General features: G+C 49.0%; 1 protein-coding gene across 1 annotated transcript; it reads right to left on the bottom strand.

Moving 5' to 3' along the window:
* Positions 1-6,863: 6,863 nt before the first annotated feature.
* Positions 6,864-10,333, bottom strand: FOS (Fos proto-oncogene, AP-1 transcription factor subunit). Its single transcript, XM_055538689.1, has 4 exons — positions 10,016-10,333; positions 8,968-9,219; positions 8,438-8,545; positions 6,864-8,314 (listed from the first exon to the last, which is right to left on the bottom strand). The coding sequence occupies exons 1-4, from the start codon at positions 10,154-10,156 to the stop codon at positions 7,673-7,675; spliced, it is 1,143 nt and encodes a 380-aa protein (XP_055394664.1). The 5' UTR covers positions 10,157-10,333; the 3' UTR covers positions 6,864-7,672.
* Between the last annotated feature and the right edge of the window lie 2,712 nt (positions 10,334-13,045).

Here is a 13,045-nt window from a genome sequence, read left to right as displayed (position 1 = left end):
GATCTGGCCACAGTTACCTTTTCTTGACCTATCTCCAACTCCCCCCCCAACCCCGCCCAAGTTTGATGCTACAATACTGATGTCATCAATACAGTTGATAAGTACATTGTATAATCCTCTATAATTTACATCTCCCACCCTCTCTTCCCCTAGTCCTGCACCTTATAGTCTGTTTTTTTCTGAGTCTGTGCCTTTATAGTGTATATCCTTCTGCCGCCTGGAATCCTTCACCTGCCACTTGCTCATCTGGCAAATTCCATCCATCTTTGAAGCCCAACTCAGAGGTCACTTTCTGGGAGATTCCCCCAGACAGAGTTCACCATTCCTTCCTGCTCGTAACCCCTGCACATTTGGAAATTTTCATTGTCACATTGTGTGTAATACCTTCATCTGTCTTTCTTTCGAGCAGGAACTCCATGAGCACAGGACTGTGTCTTTGCATATGAATCCAGCACCTGATACAGAATAGACACCCAGAAGCTTTTCATTGAATGATATGAAGCCCATTGCTTGCTCTGGCATGCATGTGTGCATACCTGCATGCTCAGTCATGTCCAACTCTTTGCGACCCCGTGGACTGTAGCCTGCAGGCTCCTCTATCCATGGGATTTTCCAGGCAAGAACACTGGAGTGGGTTGCCATTTCCTTCTCCAGGGGATCTTCCTGACTCAGGGATCAAACCAGAATCTGTTGTATCTCTTGCACTGGCAAGTAGATTCTTAACCGCTAGCACTACCTGGGGAGCCCACTGTCTGGGTTCAGCCTACACACAACTGAACTAAGTATGCTCCAGAGGGTGTATATTTTCTCCCTTGACCCCCAACCCCCTAAATTATAAAGATAATAACTCACCCTTCTAAGATACTGCTGTGTGCACAGGAACTGCAATAAGCTCCATACATTTAGTCACACAACAACCCCAGGAGGTGGATACAATTATTATCCCCCTTTCACAGGTGAGGAAACTGAGGTGCAGAGAAGAGAGGTAGACTGCCCAAGGTCAAGGAGCCAGGATTCAAAGCTGAGTCCATGCTCTGTGCCCCTCTGCTATGTTGGATTCAACTCCTCAAATCCAGATGAACTTATCATTTTTGCTTTGATAAGTTTACCTGCAATGGTAGTGTCATGATTGATTCAAAAGCCTGAAAATGAATCAGTGTTTCTGTAGATCTGACCACAAATTGCTCCCCAAAGTAAACACTGTAGCGACTGGGGCCAGTGCCATTTACCCTTACGATGGAGGTGCTGCCTTTTGCTCCATATGCTTTAGCAGGATCCTCCTTCCTACGAGCCTGCTTCTAATGTAACTGATGATCAAACCCCACTGGATTCTTACTTTCATCAACTGACTGAACCAAACCTCGTCACCATGTCAGTGAGAGCTGAAAGTTAAAACACCTTACTAGTTAAGAAGAGCTGATGACCATCAGCCCAGGGAGCCTCCTTGGGGACAATGGCCAGAGTCCTTTCTGTTCTTTGTCCCCTTGGGCAGCTGAACAGTGCTCAAGAAAAGCAAAGGAAAGGCTGTTTAGATTAGTTCGTCAATGGGTGTGTGGACCCATTAAAATGAACTAAACCTGTTTGTTTCTGTTGCCTTCACTTGTGTGCAAAAGGGAAGTCTATCCAGTCAGCACCCATCAGGGACTTTGAACTCATTCGTCAGTAGTCAATTCACTTTATTCCCATCGGCTTTTGCTCAGATCTGGGCATATTCTTGTAAATGATAGCTGTGACAATGATGTTGGTAATGACCATGAGAGCAGCTAACACTATTCTATTCTTATGCAGACTGAATCGTAAGTTTTGTAATTTTGCACACCAACTGCTAGGATCCATGAACTGAAATGGATTTATATCAATGAGAGTGAAATACATAGTTTTGTTTCTTTAAAGATGATGATACTTTCATTCACATATGCATTTATTCTTCATTAGCTATTGAAACAGATTTCACAATTTGTCATTAGTCTAGAAGTGTCACTGACCTATACAGTATACTTGTATTTTTTGGTACCCTTAAAATTCTTTCCCAAGCCAGCTAGTTCCTCATCTTAATATTGTAGAACTCTTGCCAAGAATTTTTTTTTTTTAACAAGAAGGCATACTCTTTTACTCTGGAAGAAATCTATGACGAACACAGCTCATCATCACTGTTAAAGTCTATTTATCTCTCTTTAGACGTTTTTGTAGGCTTTATCTGCCTTCATTCATTTAACAGTGAGTCCCAAATAGACCTTGGAGATAGAGAGGTAGGTGATCAAGACAGAAAAGGTCCCCGCTCACATGGGACTTACAGACAGTGTAAAAGATAGAAGTTTGTTTTTTTTTAAAAAAAGGAGGGAAAACATAAATAAGGTGTTGCAGAGAGTGATAAGGTCTGTGAAAAAAACAAAGCAGGGTAATGGGACAGAGAGTCACGGGGCAGAAGCGTGCGCTTCTGGCAGTTATTCTGGACAATGACATGGGAAGGCTTCTTGGAGGGGATGTTCTTTGAGCTGAGTCCTGACTGATAGGAAGGAGCCAGCCTGGGGACAGAGTCCCAGTCAGAGGGACAGCAAGTGCAAAGGCCCAGCAGCAGGGACCTGCATGCTCTGTGTCAGGAATGGAAGAATGGCCGGTGAGCCGAGTGCCTGCAGAGAAGGACAGGAAATATCACTGGAGAGGAGTCAAGAAGCAGTTTTTTAATGTTTATAGCAAAATGGCACAATTTAAAATGCTCTGATAGTCAGCATTCAAGTGATGCCCAAACCTCATTTGTATTATCCTATTTATTTATTTATTATATTTTTGGCTACACAGGGTCCTCATTGCTGTGTGTGGGCTTTCTCTATTTGCAGAGAGTGGAGGCTACTCTCTAATTCTGGCACGTGGGCTTCTCATTGCAAGGACTTCTCTTGTTGTGGAGCACAGGCTCCAGGGCGTGGGCTTCAGGAGTTGTGGCACATGGCCTTAGTTGCCTCGAAGCACGTGGAATCTTCCCAGCAAGGGAACCCGTGTCCCCTGCATTGGGAGGTGGATTCTTTAACCACTGGGCCACCAGGGAAGCCCTTCACTTATTTTTTGAGGAATTTGATTATTCTGTGTTTGGAAGAAGTCTCACACACAGTTTAAAGATTGAATTTTTGTTTTCAATTTTTTTTTGTAAGCTTGGAAAACATCAAAACTTCAGCTGATTTCCTTAGAGTAATCATCTGAAAGCTTTTACTTTTCCTCTGTCTCTATTTTGTCCGCTAATTAAAGATAGCATAATTGATTTACTTTCATTCACACATAGGAAGTTGTTGTTGATACAAAATTACTGTTATTAGAGCAAATTGTTAAATGCTAGCCTTTAATTTTGATAATTACAGAAGGTGCAGGGATGTGCAAAAACGATGCAGCATCTACAATCCACTATTACATAAAGATAATTTTTTTCTTCTACTCTTTTTCATCTAAAATTAATTTGGAGCTGAAAGCACAACGGCAGTGCATTCTCTTTGAAGTTGAATTGGCAGAAATAATCCAAGGAGGGCAGTGGAGGAATTCCAGGAACCAAAGATGGAAGTGGAGTATTTGTTTGAAGCCATACATAGAAGTTATGAAATCCCCATTGCTTCATATTGTAACAGGGCCTGGAATAGGAGGATTTAAAGAGTATGCATGGAATATATTTCTGCTTGTGGAAATAGTGCAGAATTTATTCATTTATCCACCCAGCAAATATTTGTTAACACTGTACTATGTGCCAGGTGGGCTTCCCAGGTGGCACAGAGGTAAAGAATCTGCCTGCCAATGCAGATTGAATCTCTTGAGGAGACTTAAGAGACTTGGGTTCATTCTCTGGGTCAGGAAGATCCCCTGGCGTGGGGAATGGCAACACACTCCAGTATTTCTGCCTGGAAAATTCCATGGACAAAGGAGTCTGGCAAGCTACAGTCTGTGGGGTCACAAAGAGCCAGACACGACTGAGCGCACACCCTTGTGCCAAGCACTGATCCAGGTCTGGGGGTCGCTTGATGGGCAAATTAGACATTCTCCTTGTGAAAGAAAACAACCCCCTTGACTCCTTCTCCCATCCCTTGCTATTACACAAGCTTCGTTTGTATCAGTAAACAATGATGCCCTGAAATAGTCATTTTGTTGAGATCAATGTAAGGCCATATGGTATGGGTCGGGATCAGGTGGGCTCAGAGCCTTTCCAAAAAGAAAGTTGACATTCCCAGTGTCCATCCTCCATGGGAGTTGAATCATGAGTCAGGAAAAGAGGAAGTGGAAGGAGACCTTTAGGTAAAAAAAAGAAAGGGAATTCCTTTTGTTTCTTGATCCCATAAGAATGGTGAGCAGAGAGCTCACTGGGATGTCAACCTTATGGCAGAACCTATAGGTCCTCTGAGAAGCCCAGTAAAGAGATTCTCTATGTGAAGGTCCTCTCCTGGACCTTGTTTATGGAATAGCCTGATCTCAGTTGGGCTATAGTGAACTAGAGGAAGGGTCTGCCTCCAGGCCAAGACCAGTGCTGTCAAGCAGAAAGCATAGTTCCCTCTCCAATCAGCATGGGGCCGACAGAGGCCATTAGTCAGGTCTCCAGGTGTTCGGTATCCAGGGCTAGAGGTTCAGCCTCCCTTTCCCATCTGAGAAGTCTCCTTCCATGGGTTATTATTACTGTGCATGTAGGGGAGCCAGCTGCTTGCCTTCAGATCTCTTCTTGTCATTTCAGATCTGGGTTTTAGTTACAGTAGTTCTGTATTTAGTTGTGAGTTGGACCACAAAGATGGCTGAGCGCTGAAGAATTGATGTTTTCTCATTGTGGTACTGGATAAGACTCTTGAGAGTCCCTTGGACTGCAAGGAGATCAAAACAGTCAGTCCTAAAGGAAATCAGTCCTGAATATTCATTGGACGGACTGATGCTGAAACTGAAGCTCCAGTACATTGGCCACCAGATGCCAAGAGCATCTTGGCATTGGAAAAGACCCGATACTGGAAAAGATTGAAGGCAAAAGAAGAGGGTGGCAAAGGGTGAGATGATTAGATCACATCTCAGACTTAATGGACATGAATTTGAGCAAACTCTGGAAGATAGTGAAAGATAAGGGAGCCCAAGGTGCTGCAGTCTATGAAGTCGCAAAGAGTCAGATAAGACTTAGCAACTGGACAACAACAAAGATTGCAGAAAGTTTACCCCCGAATAGCAAACAGGAAGTCTAAGGCCATTTTCATCATTGCCTGACAGGCAAAAATAATATGCAAATGATGTGTGAGAGATCAGTGCTCTTAAGAGTCTAAAGCACGTTGCTTTCAAATGTCAAGTATTATGTGAATAGCAGGGAGATCATAGGTGAGAACGCCACTCTCAATAGAAAGGTCATTTAATTTTTTGGAACTGTCATTTTAAATTACAACCTTCAACTTGACTGAGTATAACATCCCATAACCACTCAGTGATTTTCATTATCACCAAAGCATTAGAAGGCTGACTTCGAAGCTTCTCTTCCCCTTCGCATGGGTGCAAACCTGGGCTCTCGCTTCCAGGCTTGGTCCCCGCCCGCTTGATAGCAGAGAGCAGAAGAGGAAGGCGCCACCTTTCTTTGTGGTTGGTACCTGTGCGTGTAAGCGCCCCATTACCAGAGGTGTCCCAGACAAAGGTCATGTTCTTCATTAAGATGATAAAGTTTCTAAGTTAAAGCTCATTCAGTCATGTTGACTTCTCCTTCTCGAGCTATTATGTAACTTTTTATTTACCCAATGATCAACCATTGTTTGCAGTGTTTGAGATCTCTTTCAAATTCTCAGAGCCAGCCTTTTCTTCCTCCAGTGTAAACTGAATGTCAGGCATATGTTAAAGAAACTTCAGAAATTATAATGCATTGAGTACTAAAGGATAGGCTTCCCAGGTGGCACAGTGGTAAAGAATCTGCCTGCCAATGCAGGAGAAACAAGAGACTCCAGTTCAATCCCAGGGTCAGGAAGATCCCCTAGAGAAGGAAATGGCAACCCACTCCAGTACTGTTGCCTGGAGAATCCCATGGATGGAGGAACCTGGTGGGCTACAGTCCACAGGGTCATAGCGTCCAACATGACTGAGCAACCAAGCACGTGCATGCACACACACTGAGGGATAGGATGAGAACCTTGCTTTCTTTCTGAGAATAAAAAATACAACTAAATGTATGTCTGTTAGAGTGAAGGACTGAAAAGTTGTGGGTTTGGTTTTTGTTTTGTTTTCTTTCCAACCAGTTGAAAGCTTTTTTTAAAAAAGAAAAACCAAGTGTTAAGAGGCAGTTCAGGCTGATGAATAGGGTCATGAGTGAGAAGCTAAGATTCTAATCCCAGCCATGGAATATTGAGAAAACATCATTCTAACCATTCTTCAGTTTGTTCTCCTTTAAGGTGGGAACCTGGCGTGCTGTGATTCATGGGGTGGCAAAGAGTCAGACACGACTGAGCGACTGAACTGAACTGAACCTTCACATGATCTGGTGGCAATAAAAAATTAAAGTGGTTTATGCAAAGCTTAATTGTTTGCTAAAAGGATTCCTGGAAGACCTAGACGTTTCAGTTTAGTACTAGCACAGCCAGATTTAAATATCCCTCCCTTTGACTTTCAAAACAGAAAAAGAAGCAGGAAGATGTGTTCCCACAAAAGCTATTGCAAAGCAGTTTCCCATTCCCAGAATCTGTAGGGAGAGAAGCAGTTCTGCAAGGTGAAGACATGAGTTTGTACAATTTTCCAACGTCAGCTCTAGAGTTTCTCTTGATTTGATAAGGGATCAAACAGAGGGGTGTGTCCCCTCCAAGAGCTACCCTTCTTGACAAATTGGTCTCTGACAATACCTTCCAGAAACTTAGAAAACTTCCAGAATGAAAAGAGCACAAGGTGGGTCGCATTCAACTTAAATGCTTTTATTGACAATGTCTTTGAACAATAAGCAAACAATGCTTAAATTTTTCATTCAAGTTCACTTTCCACATGTCAAAAGACCTCAAGGTAGAAAAAAATAAAATAAAAATATAAATATCTGAGAATCCATCTTAATAAATAAATTAAAAACACAATAAAACGTTTTCATGGAAAACTGTTAATGTCAGAACATTCAGACCACCTCAACAATGCATGATCAGTAACGTTACAATGAACATCGATGTTGAAGAAAAAACTACAGTACATGGATATAGCTATTTATTTCTATCTACTAGAAAATAAAGTCATATTTTTTCTTAATTTAATATTGGTCATTGCTAATCAGAACACACTATTGCCAGGAACACAGTAGTTATTGTTAAAATCAGCTGCACTAGATACAATTTGAAAATATCCAGCACCAGGTTAATTCCAATAACGAACCCAATAGATTAGTTAATGCTATGAGAAGACTAAAGAGAAAGAGAAAAGAGACACAGACCCAGGCCTGGCTCCACATGCTACTAACTACCAGCTCTCAGATGTGTCACTGGGAACAATACACACTCCATGCGTTTTGCTACATCTCCAGAAGAGGTAAGGACTTGAGTCCACACGGGGATGCTCGCTTGCAAGTCCTTGAGGCCCACAGCCTGGTGTGTTTCACGCACAGATAAGGTCCTCCCTAGGTCTACGGGAACCCTCGAGGGAAGACGTGTTTCTCCTCTCTGTAATGCGCCGCCTCAGGCAGTGGCCACGTGCACGCCCACTGCCTCCCCTCTCTGCCCCCTCACAGGGCCAGCAGCGTGGGTGAGCTGAGCGAGTCAGAGGAAGGCTCGTTGCTGCTGCTGCCCTTGCGGTGGGCAGCCGCACAGCTGGGGAAGGAGTCAGCCTCGGGGTAGGTGAAGACGAAGGAAGACGTGTAAGTAGTGCAGCTGGGAGTACAGGTGACCACTGGGGTGCACAGGGGCTCCAGCTCCGTGGCCATAGGCCCCATCCCCAGGGAGCCACCATGCAGGGGCTCCCAGTCTGCTGCATAGAAGGAACCAGACAGGTCCATGTCTGGCACAGAGCGGGCGGTCTCCGAGCCGCTGGGCCTGGACGATGCTGGGAACATGTAGTCATCAAAGGGCTCAGCCTTCAGCTCCATGCTGCCGACGCTCTTGACGGGCTCCACTGAGGGCTTGGGCTCAGGGTCATTGAGGAGGGGCAGGGTGAAGGCCTCCTCGGATTCAGGGGTGGCAGCCTCAGGCAGGCCCCCATTCAGATCAAGGGAAGCCACAGACATCTCTTCTGGGAAGCCCAGGTCGTCGGGGATCTTGCAGGCAGGTCGGTGAGCCGCTAGGATGAATTCGAGTTTTTCCTTCTCCTTCAGCAGATTGGCAATCTCTGTCTGCAAAGCCGACTTCTCATCTTCTAGTTGGTCTGTCTCCTGGAAGGAGAGAGCAAAGGAAAGCATAAGAGACGGTCTGACTCAAGAACACAGATCCCTTACGTCTGGTCTCCAAGTTTCCCCTTAAGTTTTAAAAAGAAGTGACCCATGGGTTCTACCTACCGCTTGGAGGGTGTCAGTCAGCTCCCTCCTCCGGTTCCGGCATTTGGCTGCAGCCATCTTATTCCTTTCCCTTCGGATTCGCCTTTTCTCTTCTTCTTCTGGGGACAACTGGGGAGGGAAAAAAAGAGCAGCATTCAGTAACAGTGTCTGCCATCAGCTTCATTCACCCACCCCTGGGAAACCAGCTCCTGCAGCTTCCTAGTTCCTGGCATCTCTTCTGTGAAGCCATTTCTAACCTGCAGTTGCAAGCTGGGTGTGACTTGCATTTAAAATAAGAATCTCAGCAAGAGCCAAAGAAGAGCCCAGACTAAAAGCACAAGATGGAAACCTATTAGGGAAGAAACTATACATCAGGGCATTTCTTAGGGTGAGACTATCAGAGCCTGACTAGGATGGAAAGGGCTTGGAGCCAGGGTTTCCCATTTGGGGTGTCCAGTCAATGCATCACTGGCTTCACTCTGACCCCTATGTTGCCCATCTCCACAATGTCGTTCCCCGCCTCCCCCTCAGAAGGTGCCAAGAACTCTCACCTGTTCTACCTTGCCCCTCCGGCCAATGCTCTGAGCTCTGCCTCCCGTCATGGTTTTCATGACTCCAGCCCTGGAGTAAGCCCCAGCTGAGGGAGTAGGGACTCCATAGGGGTGGGGGGCTCTGGTCTGGGACGGGGCCACGGAGGAGACTAGGGTGGGCTGTACTAGCCATTGTAGGTCCGGGCTGGTCGAGATGGCAGTCACTGTTGGGATGAAGTTGGCACTGGAGACGGCCAGATCGGTGCAGTAGTCCTAGAATGAAAGAGAAGGAGGAAACTGACGTGAGCGAGCAGGTGGGGATGAGCAGAGTTCCCAATGCCGCATGCAGCAAGGAAAGAGGCAGGAGAAGCCCTCCGGCAATGGACAGCTCGCTTCTTTATACACGCCCGTCATCGGAAATGAAAGGTCTCCCCCCTTTATTGCCAAGAATTCCGCAGCGCAGTGCCTTTCTCCTCCATCCTGCTGCTGCGTTCCCGTTATCCCTTCAGCATCACTCTCTTGAAAGGGGGTTTGTTATAAATATCTCTGACGTCCGCGCTGACGCAGGCGCCGCTCCGGAGTCTCCTGAATGAACTCGCTTTTTATCAATGAAACTGCCTTACACACCCGCCTGCTTCACCCTCCTCCCCTACCCCTCCTTTCCTGCTCCAGGCTGCGAGGGGAGGGGTGGCGGGGGGGCGGAATGGCCGCTTTTGGCCGCCTCCTCCCGGAGGCGCCAGGCTCTACTTCGCTAGTCTTTTGCTTTGGGACACTTTGGCCCCAGCTAATGTCAGAGATCAGTCAGCGAGCGCGCGCCGGGGGGCACAGCTCAGAAAGAGCCTGCCGCGGGAAATAAGAAGCAATTCTTCTGATGACAAGCTCGCGGGCCGCTCCGAACAAAGTTCGGAAAAGCTCCCGAGTGAGGGCCGCTCCGGGCCGGGGCAAGGCTCCCTCCCTGCCCCCGGCGAAAGGAGTCCCGGACTCGTCTTCCCGAGCATCTCTCCCCGGTGATTCCTCTCCGGTGACCCCTCCACCCCGGGGCCCCGCAGCGGAGCGGAGCCAGCCTCACCTGCGCATTGACGGGAGAACCCATGCTGGAGAAGGAGTCGGCCGGTGAGTGGTAGTAGGAGAGACTGTCCCCGGCCGGGGAGGCGCTGCTGCAGCGGGAGGAGGATGCCTCGTAGTCGGCGTTGAAGCCAGAGAACATCATGATCGCGAGCAGTCAAAGCCGGGCGAGGGGCGCAGGGGCGGAGGCAGGTGCGAGCTGCCGGGCAGAGCTGGGTAGGTGTGCGCGGTCGCTCGCTTGCTCGCTCGCTGCGCCGCCGGCTCTGTGTCAGGTCCTTAAGCTTGCTCGCTGCAGATGCGGTTGGAGTACTAGGCGCCGCAGCCACCGCTTTTATAACAGCATTTTATGAATGAGCCCAACACGTCACTGGGCGCAACCATTGCGGCTCCCGAGGGGTGGCGCACGGGCCCGGCTACTTCTAGGGTCCCCCTTTGCCGCCTCCGCCGCCCTCGCAGCGCCCCCAGTTCCCCGCGCTGTCGAGTTTCTTGATCTTGTCGGCCTGTCTCCCCCTGGTTCCTGGGGTCGCGTGGAGCCGCAGAGGTGAAGGGCCGCGGGGATGGATCCCCCCACGACTGCAGCGGACAGCCGTGGAAACCTGCTGACGCAGATGTCCTAATATGGACATCCTGTGTAAAGGGGAGGGAGGGATTGACGGGAACTGCTCCCGGGCTGCAGCCAACACCGAGGGTGCAGCGCCGGGGGGGAGGCGGGGGCCGCGGCCGGGGGGAGGGGTGGCGGAGAAGGCGAGCGAACATTCGCACCTGGTTCAATGCGGACCCTTGTTCCGGGGCTGGGGGAGGATGAGGTTGGCGGGGAGGTGGGGCGCCCTTTTACTTCTATACGGAAACCCGGGAAAGAGTTCTGAGGCTCAGGTTATAGGCGACACAGGTACACACAGCCAAGCAGGTTAAGCTTCGGCCCCCGAAGGAATGCGCCTCTACCCTCACTCCCCATTCTAGCCCTAATTCAGTGCAAGCTCTGGAAACGGACCCTCACCCCCTCACTTCAAGCTACCCGGACTCCAGCATTACTAGGATTGTTCCTGCGGTTTGGAAGGATCCAAAATAAGACAATACGATAACCTACTTTATCTACGATGCTGGGTACTTTTTATTCTATATGTTTTGTTTGTTTTGCTTTTAAGGGGATAGGCGCTTTGTTTTTGCTGTGTGTGTGTGTGTGTGTGTGTGTGTGTGTGTGTGTGTGTGTTTTCTTGGCAGTATACGAGATGTTACTGTTGCTGTCAAACCCCTGAGAAACTAGCCAATAAACATCGTGCAGAATCTCTCAACAAGGATGTCTGAAGGATTCGTTTGCCTGGTTCTGAGCTCGGGCCCCGGGGCGTGGGGTGGGGGGGAGTGGGGGACGGTGGTGTTCTGTGGACAAGGTCGTCAGTTCGGAGCACCGGATGGAGCGAGCACTTGGGGCAGCACAAGTCCCTGCTGGGGAGGTGGGGGTGGTTCGGCGCCCCAGGAAGCTGGTTATTGGGAGCCCGAAGCCGGTGATTTTCCAGCGCGGACTTGGAGCGGGGGAGGGGGGTTGGACCGGGGGCGCCTGGAAGGACCGTGCCCAGCAGCGCCCAGGCCGGAATCTTCGGCAGCTGGGACCTCAGGCACCGCTCGGTGGCCTGGAAAACAGGCGTTTGGGGTGGTGGGGGCGGGGTCAAGGTGCTCTGGAGTACGCTGAGCCGCCCCAGACGCCCCTAGCCTCCTGCTCAGATGCAAAGGACAGCCGGGGTCACACTGCCCCCGGCTCAATCTCTGCGCGCCGGCCACCTCCGGGACGCAAAGTCGCAGGTCCCCGCAGAGACACAGGTCCCTGTGTCCCTTCCCCCACTCTGCGGGCCGGGGTTGGGGGTTGGGCACGATGGGCACCTGGAGAGGGGCGAGGCGGGATGAGGGCAGCGGGCGGATCCTTCGGGACTCGCGGGGAGCGGGACAGCCGACCTGCCTCCAGCCGCCGCACCCCGGAGCCAGGCGATCCTGCTATAGATAGTAACAGGGAAGCGGCTGTTTACAGCAACACTGCGCCGCCAGGGCCGTCTCCAGGCGACGCCGCGCGGCCGGGCGCGCCGTCGGCCTGGCTAGGCCGCTCTCCCTCCTTGCTCCCCCGGGGGCCTCGGCCTCCCCGGCCCGACTGCGGCCACTCCCGCCGCCTGCCCTCATCTGTGGAGTACGGGGGCTGAGTGCGGCTTGCGCTAGCGGCTGGACGCTAACCTCCATTCTTAGAGATGCGAACCGGGTGAGAGCTGCTAGGGCAGGGAGGCGGGGATTCGTGGAACTGGGCCACTTGCTATTTTTGCATTCCCTGTCACAAGCAGAGGTGAAAACAGAGTTTCATCATTGTATGTCACTGGTTTATGTTGGTGGGAATTTAGGTGCTTTTTTTTTTTTTCTCTCACCTAAAAAAAAGGGGGAGAGAGAAAAGGAAAAACACATAATACATAAACATAGACTTGGAGCTGCTCTGAATCCTCAAGCAATTCTGCTGCATTCCATTCCCCTAGTTCTATCGTTTGCCGGGCTGCTTCATTGTCCTTGATTAAAAAAAAAAAAAAAAGTTAAGATGGCAAATCCATCTCTCTTATTATTAGCTTTGGGCATAATAGGTCAAGCTTTGAATTCCTGGGTCTGGCCTTGCCTTCCCTTCATAACTGGCTCTCAGGCCACTTAAGAGAAAACCTAGAATGACTTCATTTACTTCCCCTTAGAGTTTTGAAGCAGCTCAGGCCAACACCTAAAGGATGTGTCAAGATTTTATATCCAGGATTTATGCATATATCATTTATTCTGCCCTTGCCAACAAAATAGGAAAAAGGTCTTTGGATAAGCCTGTCTCCTCCACAGGAGGAGGCTTAACTCTTTCTTTCCTGGCACCATTATGGCTACAGAGCTGGAGACTTAATAAATCCATCCTCTAAGAAAGACAGAACCATGCATTCACTCATTCTTTTATTTATTTAACAAAGAACTTACTTATTGGGGCTTCCCAGGTGGCTCAGTGGTAAGGAATCCACCTGCTAATGCAGGAGGC

The sequence above is a fragment of the Bubalus kerabau genome, chromosome 10, assembly GCF_029407905.1.
Source record: "Bubalus kerabau isolate K-KA32 ecotype Philippines breed swamp buffalo chromosome 10, PCC_UOA_SB_1v2, whole genome shotgun sequence".
Taxonomy (NCBI): Eukaryota; Metazoa; Chordata; class Mammalia; order Artiodactyla; family Bovidae; genus Bubalus; species Bubalus kerabau.
The sequence above is the reverse complement of the archived record's forward strand: the minus strand, read 5'-3'. Positions and strand labels throughout refer to the sequence as shown.